The sequence below is a fragment of the Anarhichas minor genome, unplaced genomic scaffold, assembly GCF_050575085.1.
Source record: "Anarhichas minor isolate MPS153535 unplaced genomic scaffold, ASM5057508v1 ptg000090l, whole genome shotgun sequence".
In the NCBI taxonomy this organism is placed as follows: domain Eukaryota; kingdom Metazoa; phylum Chordata; class Actinopteri; order Perciformes; family Anarhichadidae; genus Anarhichas; species Anarhichas minor.
The window spans coordinates 2,941,355-2,950,682 of record NW_027466536.1 but is presented as its reverse complement, the minus strand read 5'-3'; the positions used below and the strand labels follow the sequence as shown (position 1 = coordinate 2,950,682).

The window sequence follows — 9,328 nt, the reverse complement described above, 5'->3', positions numbered from 1 at the left end:
GGGAGCCCCCGTGCAGTGTAGAGGACAACTTCCACCGCGATGTTGTTTACAAAATCTAGCCTACACGGAGAGCTGGCAGTTTACTGTACACGACAATGATCAGCTGAACGAGTCACATTTTGTGATTGATTGAAGACAGTTGTTGCTGTTATAAATCAAATCAAAGGGGTGGTAGGTAAAAAAACAAAACGTTGACAATAGGAAATTAACGAAAATATAACGAATGTGCCAAACGATTTGAACTAAACCCTCATCTCCGCGCACGGAAACAACACTGATGTAACTTAAAACAAGTTACCTGGCTCATACCTGGTTCATGTTTTTATTTTTTTTTAATTCATTCACCATTCACAGGCATTCCCTTTAAACGGCGGCCGCAATACCAAACCAATGGGTTACTGTTGACGTTAGCCTTTTGCTACTGTGACGAGCAGAGATATATAAGTGCAAACATGTTTAAAAGTGACATGTTATTGTTGAAAAATATCAACATGGTCGACACTATAAAGAGTACTTGTGTCCAAATATAGTTTAACATATAGGTAAAGTAGAAGCCCCCCCCCCCTCCTCGCCGTGCGGTGGTATCGCCCTCCCCATCTGTTCGGCTCCAGTGAGACTCTGATTGAAACAGATTGTAGCGCTCCTCGGGTCGCGATGGCAAATGTCCGACAAGGACGACACCAGCAACTTTTGTCGTGTTTGTAATGTTACGGAGACATTGTAAGTCGCCGAGGAAACTACCCTCTAATGTGAACAACAGACGTGACACAATATCTCAAGTCCGAAGATGTCCCATGGATGTAGAGTTTCTGTGGAAGAGATCCAGTCCTGGTGGGAAGTCCCCGCCATAGCGCACTTCTGCTCGCTGTTCAGGACCGCGTTCAACCTGCCAGACTTTGAAATAGAGGTAAAATACAACTGTGGTAGCTTTCGGTAACACGAGTGTCTTTCATTGCGGAAATGAAAAGTTGTTTGTGTCAGCTTTTTTGTCTGCTTGGTCTCTTGGACCAAATTTAGTGTAACTAGCTACCCGGGTAACCAGCTTAGTGTCCTCTGAACTTCTCGTTCACTAAGGCAATCCTGTTGGGTAACGAGCTAGCGCGTTAGCACAGATAAAAGCTAGCTTTAATTGCTCATTTCTGCTCTTTAAAGTTGTAAAATGACACTAAAGACGTCCGCTGAATTTAGCAGGCATGATACAGTTTAAATAAATAAAGTTATGTGTGGCTTTTATTATATAGGAGCGGGTGCTCTGCTGCTCCAGAGTAACTTTAGATAAAGGTGCTCTTGTAGCAACCATGTGCCCCGCTCGTTTGTTTTCATTTGGCCAGAGTCGCGTGTTGTTTATGTTGAAGAGCGACCCTATTCCAAGTCATTCACACAAAAAGCAAACCAGAGAAGACGATGAGATTATGCTTGTGTGACAAAACGAGTGGAAAACACGTGAACATTTAGGCATCATGTGTTTAGATTATATGCGACGCGTAGAGCAGAAAAGTCGCGTGATAACTCTGCTCGTGGTCTTACTAAAAGGACTCTGTCTGTTTCGCTTCTTTTATCTGTCAATTGGCATAAAAGTTAAGTTCATAGCGCGAGGTTCGAGTTTATTGTCTTGCAGTTTGCGAGCCATCTGGCTCGAGGAGCCACAGGGACGCAGATGCTGCTCGGGCATTGTTTGCTCGTCACGTACTGTTTTTGTTTCAAGAAGCGAAGGTTCAAACGTGTATTCCCGATAGCAATCGAGTTAGAAAAGCGACAGATGTAAGATCTCTGACCATTAGATAATAAACTACATGTATCTTACAACGATTAGGCGACATAATACAACTTTACCACTCGACTCGACCCCCGTGTTCCTTTTGAAAATGTATTCGGACTTCACAGAACAGCTAATTCCAGCATGCATTTATTCGAGGTGCCTTTTCACATCACAGTTAATGTAGATCGTTTAATTAATCGAGGAATGATTGCACTTTAGAGGAACTGGTGCGGTCAACATCACGCATCAACAGTCTCCCATCACTCATTCATCCCCACCCCCCTTCAGGCGGAGGAGCACACGTAGGCATCGCTTTGTTATTAAACGAGGTGCGAGCCAGATGGGGGATCGCATTGCGCCAAGTTTACGTGAAAGTTGAGGGTCTTGTGCTGTTGCGTTTCTCCTCTAGAGATGGAACTGGACTAACGCGAAAAACCCCGCATTGTATTTGTGTTTTTTTTCTTCCAGTTACAAGGAAAGCTTCTTGATTTTAACTTTAATGCAGGTGTAGACCAAAACATGGTTTGAACCGGCCCAGGGTCGTTGTGCTGCTGCCCACAGAGTCGTCTTTAACTGCATCACTGAGCACGTCGCATACAGATACACCCCCATCAACTGTTTATATATAGAGGATAGATTGAGATTAATGTAGTCGTCTGATACATCCCATCAGTGGTCAAGGTCATTACTCCTTTGGTGCTCAGTAGGCCTAATATTATCTACATTTATGATTATAATAGATGGTCAATGGTGATACAAGCTTACTGCTTTTGGTGCTTTGATTTGAAAGCCAGTGGAAATACATGTATTCCAATGAAACTTAAGCAATACTGTGTCAGTGGAGTGTAGTGTCGGTGCTGAAACCTCCACTTTAAACCATTCTGGTGGGAAAACATATTGCGAGTTCTCATCTTGTCACATATTTGAGGTATCAGAACCCAGTCCACGTCACCATGGGGATGTTGGCGTTCTTCTGCTGTGACATGGGATCATATCGTCACATCACTTTCTGTCAATGGCAGAGTCTCACTTCTTTAAAAGTCGCTGTGTTTGAATGAACATGTGTGTGAAACATAGTCGACATTTGGATGTAATACTACTTGTAACCGGTGGGATCCATTCTGATTGATGTTAGTCCGGGCAGAAGCCCCACAGTTCTGTGGGAAAGAACTATAAAACCATCTTTGAAGCCGTCACGTGGTGACGCTTACTCAAAGCATTCATTATCCTGTTGGTTTGGTTGCTAGCTAGGCCTATTTATTTGCAGCTTTTGATGAAGTTATTCAATTGCAAAAGTTGTGCGTCATCCGATCCAGCACTACATCAATATATTTGAATTGATGTATGTACAGGTAACATATTGTCACAAACTCAAGCATATTTTAAGGAAACTCTGTCTTGATACGTGTGCCTAATGGCTCAAGAAATCATGTTTTTCTTGCTTTCTTTCCTCAGTTTTTATTTCTAGGGATGTCGTTTCTTGCTTTTGAAACATCTACACCTGCACATGTTTACCCCCTAAGTGTTAAGTGTTGTTTGTTTCTTAAACAGTGTGCCCAATGCAGTTCCTAGAGCTGTTGTGCATCAGAACATGACCTTTATATGGTCTTTCAGGCCAGACTGTGCTTTGGAGCTCAGCTTTGATGCCTAATGGGCTCCATACCATTTGGTGCGTAAAGTGGGCTTTTGGTCAGCTTTCATGTCAGGAAGTTATAAAAATTAGGCAACGCAGAACACCTTAGTCCGACCTTCTGTGTTTCACACCGCAGATACCAGGAGGACTGCACTAAAGATATGACGACATGACGATAAAAGCTCAAGGAGTCGTGGCCCACTAGTCCAGCCCGTAAACTATCCACATTATCTTCTGGCTCTCGGTTAATGTAGGACAGTAGTCTGGAATGGTTTGTTCCAAAGTGAGGACATCATAGAAATAAGAGGAAACTGTGAGTGAGACATGTTTGTTTTGCTTAATGCCACATACCAGCAACAAGACAAGCTGGCTCGGGCACTGTAACCGTTGTTGCCTTTGTCTCCACATACATTTATACGGTTGAGAAAGTTGATGAGCCACGCATACATATTACTCGATCAATATTAATTTGACACCCGACAAAGCCTTTCAACTTGATGTCTCTTCTCTTTAGTCTTCCTCTTTCATGTGCTTTCGGCTGCACATGTGTTATAAACGGTACGGTAATGTCAGTCAGCTCCAGTTACAATCTCTGTATATGCAGGTTGAATTACCCAAGAATCAGGGCTGGGAAACAGGGGCAGGAAGTGGCTGTCATTGGTCATGACAGAGTGGGCGGGTGTTGAGTGATTTCACTCTGTCCTGTGCTTTAGTGTCCACACACTGTGACATAGCGTCAGTCCTTTTCTTGTGGACATAGCGTCGTATTGGCTGCTGTTGTCCTTTGTCCGTCATTGCCACCATGTCCATAGTTTATAGACGGCAGGGGTCAATGTTGTGACCGCTGAGGGCCTCAACCAACTCTGCAGGGCTGGTTAGAGACCTATTCTGGATGTGTCACCTGTGGGGAGATGAGTTTTAAGGGTAGTGGGGGTGCATACTTTCACTAGTCTGAGGTCCGGTTGCCTATTTAAACACGAAAAGCGTTTGAGTTTTTTTTGTTCGATGCGAGCTGAAGAGTAATGAGTAGAAAGATGGGTCCAATACTGACTCTTCACAGCTGGATTGGGTATCTGTGACAATCGGCCGATCTGGTGTCGGATGCCGTTATTTTAATAACTAACTATCCAGTATTGCTATCTATAAATTAAGAAAGCAATGTTTTAGTCGAGCCTGATGTTGCCTTACATCAGGATTTAATAAATGAGCTGTCACTTCCACACAGTGAGGCATACAGCCTTATAATTAAACACTGCTATTAGATCGGTACTTGGTATCGACTGGAACCCAAAGCCCAGATTTCGGGACTTTAAAAGTTGGATAAATGCACCCTGAGTAAAAGTATTGAGAACTGGCCGAGGCAGCTGACTAAATACCTGCTGTAGTGTCACTGAACCACCTGTTTCTTTTTCTCTTAATAGAGATCCTGTGATGGATGGCACATTTGAGATCACTATGTTTTGTGCTCTGTGAAACCTATACCAGGGGCAAACTCAGTGAGTGAGTCTGTGGTACTGTTGGGGCAGCTCTTTTCTTTCTAAGGTGCTGGTCAGTGATAATGGAGCCCCCCCCCCCCCCCCCCCCCCAAATCTCCTTTGCTAGCCTTACAAAACAGCCCCTTGCTCATTGTTCCTTGGGCTGATACACTTCACTGACACTGGTTTCCACTTTCCACCGGCTGCAGGCAGCGAGCTGGGAAAGCAGTGTGTCAGTGTGTGGATGTGTGTGTGTGTGTGGACGAGACAGTCAAGTGGGTGAGATGGAGAGGAAAAGAAGGAAAGAGGGGCAGTGGAGGAAAAAGTGTACTCGAGATCGAGCAAGCGCGCTTCGAAGTGAATGGACATTAGTGTGGAGGAGTGGGAGGGTGATCTGCAGGAAGGAGACCCAGGGTCGACATGCCTGTCCCCCTGGCTTTTTGTCTCTGTGGCGAATGCTTGATTTCTTGGCTGTGTGTCTTTTGAAATGAAGCCTAGAATCCCACAGACGCTGGTCGGCCTCTGTTGCTGGATTGTGAATGATGTGCCCTTCATCACCAGACACGGCCTTCATTTGCCGACGACCTCTGTCCCCGTCATCTTCCCGCTTCGCTGGTGGCCCGTTTGGCACATCGTCGTGCATTTGTTTTCCGTATATCTTCATCAGCCGCCCGTCATAATCTATGTGGTGAACTCTGACTTAAACCTCCTCTTAGGAGATACCCATTATTGGTGATTAGCTAAGAGACATGGGCAATTTATGAGCCGTCAAAGTGGACTTTTTTTTTTTTTTTCATGTACAAATTACCAAGCTCTGTGCAGTTCGCCATAATGCAGTTGTTTGTGTAAAAGCGCATTTCTTAGAAGCTTCTGACTGTGGCATTTTTAGGTTTATACTTTAAATTTGACAAGAATGATATAATAGGAAAAAGAGAAATGACACCGCAGCGCAGCACACAAAGCCAGGCAGCAGTTTTGATATCTTTGGAGGTAGAACATTCCTTGTTCCATAACGAGATGTTTTCAGCGAACGAGAGTCATTACCATCCTTGTGTGGGTCAAGAAACGAAGAGACACTTAACGAAACAAACTTTTTTTAACTTAAACTTTCCCTGAATACTAAAGGGACATTTTTTTAAATGTCTGTCTCGAGAAGAACCTTTGAGTATGGGCATAAAACGCATAGATCTTTTTAGATCTATTTGTGGCGTGGCTCTATGGATGGCGTTGTTGGTTGAACTGTATGTCAGTCCTCCCACCACTTTGATCCACTCTGAAATATCTCAGCAACTAATGGATGGCATCCACTTATCCTGTAACATACATCTACGTGATGGACAAGGCACAAACATTTGTACAGACACACTCATGGTTCCCAGAGGATGTATCCTAATGACTGTGGTGATGTCACAGCTGTACTTTGTGTTTGCCGCTAATTAGCAAATGTTAGCATGCCTAACTAAGACGGAAGTTATGGTAAACATTTTACGTGCTAAACATCAACATGGTGTTAGCGTTCAGCTCAAGGAACAGCCTCACAGTGCTGCTAACATGGCTTTGGTCTTCAAGTGGAAACTAAGCCAATCAGGTAATAAGCTGATTTACTAACGTAAGCATCTACAAGAAGAAAATACGTTAAATCTTTAGTGGCAAGAGCGCCGCCATGTTGCTGTGCTCCTGCCTATGATGCTCTTCTTGTGGTTGATATTTTCCTGAATTCAAGGGTTTCAAATGTGAAAACGTTAACGCTCAAAAACACTTTACTGCGGGGCCACTAATGAAGAACTTATTCTAACTGTGATTTTGTGAATGTTTCAGAGGATTGCTTTCTGAGTGGTTATTTTGGATTATTTATATCTTTATGGTTGATCAGTTTGAAACACTATTTATTTTGTGCACTTGTTGGCAAAGAGCTCAGCTATTAAAGGTCAGTGTGGTGCAGTGTGTGCTTTTCCTATTCTCTCATTTCTACACCTGCTACAAAGACCTTGAGATCAGATTATAACTCGCATGAAGAACATTTGCTTCTGTCTTTCACGCAGCGTACAGAATAACGTTGTCGAACTATTGGTCTCTATGGCACCCGTTTTTAATAGCCAGCTCGAGTTTGTTTTTTTAACTACCCGTTTATTATTCTCTTTTGTTTTGATTGTTTTAATCCCAACCACACCTGGATTTTATTGTTCAGCCTGTTAACAGTGTGGACCGCCTCAGTTCCTCATTATCTCCTGAAGGCCTCAGACACCAGTAGTCGTCCCACACAGCTGTTTTCACTTACGTTGCCTGATTAGTGTGTTCAGGTACAGATTGGCGCCTCCCTCACTCTCCAGTTATGTTGCATCTGTTGGGGTTTGTGCAATTATAAAGTCGTTATTAGCTCATAGAGATGGTGACATCACAGCGCTATGCCCAACTTCGGCCCGATTAGCTGTCCAACCTGCCAGGTTAACTGGACACCTGCTTGGATGTGCTGAGCCTTGAAGATCCCAGTAAGCGTTCAAGGACTAGCCTCTCTGTCTACCTCTCACCACGTCCCATTCTCTTTGCCATCACTTGTTTCAGTGCCTCGTACCCGCTTGCTGTCGCTCTACCCCGTCCCTCTCGCTCCCCGGCCCCGGCCCCTGGCATCACCATGACTAAACCCCAGATGGTGAGTCTTTCTTTCCCATCCCCCTGGAGGGTGGAGGCTCTCCACTCTGACTGGGTGCTAGCTGCTGCTGCTGCTGCAGCCCTTCTGGGGAGGGGGGTCCTATTTTTGCAAAGCCTCCGGTGTGATTGTAAAAGAAGATTTAGTCCTATTAGATCTGGTAAATAAGCAAGAGCGGGCAGCCTGTGAGCAACATACTTGTTTCTGTTGTCTCGAAAGCAAATGGATTAACAGGGAATAGGATCAAGGCTTAAGTGTTGCTCCGTCATGGCCCCGCTTCTGCTGATTCCCTGTTTTGTGGATTATAACTGTAGAAAGCAGTTAACTTAACGTTACTTGCCAGTCTGGCCTAGGGCTGTCAAAATTGGCCACAAATGACGTTCAAATATTTGTTCACTTTGAAAGGGGTAAAGCACGATGGACGAGGAACGGCGAAAGAGTTATCGATACCCCGTTATTTCACTACAAAACCCTAAATACGGTGGCAGCAGAAGGGCTGAAGATGTGCGGCAGGATATCATTAGCAAAAGCAGGCAGAGGATGGACTTCTGAGATTTGTCTGGAGTTTGTTGCGGTATCTGCACCACCATCGGGGTTCAGTAAAATCACCGATAACATGTTTACCTTCAACCTGAGGCTGCTTCACCTACTTTAACGCAACAACAAGGATCCATTCTCATCTCGGATCAGCGGCGTTAACTCATCCCTCGTCGCTTCCCCTTTCTGTCCCACCCGCTGGCTCAGCCCGTGTTACAGCCTCGCAGACTCCAACCTCTGACACTCTCTTGCGAGATCAGGCTCCACATAAAGGCCTCGAGACTTTTTTCACACTCTGGGAGTACCCCTCAAAGATCAAGAACCGCTTTGCATGTCTTTTTTTTTTTTTTTTTTTTTTTTTTTTTTTTTTTGTAATGCCCTCCCTTGCATGCGCTGTGAGGGTGGCTTTGTAAAGGGGCTGCTGCCCCTCCCCCCCCCAATTGTGATTGACAAGTGAGAGCAGCAGTACATGCATCAGATGGTTTCACATGGGGAGTGTGTGCACAGAGGGGGAGGCAGAGGGGCACATACACCGGGGTTTGTTTCAGCCAGCTCCATTGTTGAAGCTCCCCATGGTTCCCTCTGTCTGTCTCCAGCCCCTCCAGTGATGCTGTCTCACTTTGTGCCTCAGCGGCTGCTTGTGCAGCCGAGACGAGAAGCCTGAGAGAAACCAAGTGACGAGAACTTCACCAAACCAGGTCTCATCCAGTGGGAGCCCCTGAAAACTTGGTGGAGTCACTGGTTCACGTGTTTGGCGTGCTTAGAAACAGCGTTTTGTGTTGATGTGTGTCTGTTTCAACAGTACAGTTAGAGGAAGTAATAAAGAGAGCGGTTTAACATGTTGCTATTTGTTCTTGTAGGAAACGCACTCTTCAACAGTAGGATGTATAAAGAGGGAGGGAGCATTGTGAATATTATTCTAAAAGGTTGAGTTGACATTTTTTTTTATAGCGACACTGACCAGAGCGTTGTCTGAGAGCTGGCACAAGGGGATGCGGGGGGGTCTGTGGGGCCTTATTGGGGGGCAGACTGGCACACACTTGGCTGACTACAAGGATTGCTGGAGGCCACAGGCTTAAGTAAGGCTCTCTCGTTGGCACACGTTGAATGTTCTCAACCCCACATCTTTACACATGTTGTCAAAATACTAACCGGTGACGCATAACAAATGTTCGGTCTGAATGGGCGTTGACAATACAACAGATTGCATTGTTGCGGGCGTGTTGTTCAGTTACTAGTGGCGACACAATAAAATGCAATCCAGGAACGTGGCATCT

At 44.9% G+C, this 9,328-nt stretch overlaps 1 protein-coding gene across 1 annotated transcript in view; it reads left to right on the top strand.

Moving 5' to 3' along the window:
• Positions 1-644: 644 nt before the first annotated feature.
• Positions 645-9,328, top strand: part of cecr2 (CECR2 histone acetyl-lysine reader) — a 34,071-nt gene continuing 25,387 nt past the window's right edge. Inside the window, exon 1 of the mRNA XM_076082074.1 lies at positions 645-907. Within this exon, the coding sequence (XP_075938189.1) occupies positions 788-907 (120 nt within the window). The 5' untranslated portion in view covers positions 645-787. The remainder of the gene's footprint in view (positions 908-9,328) is intronic.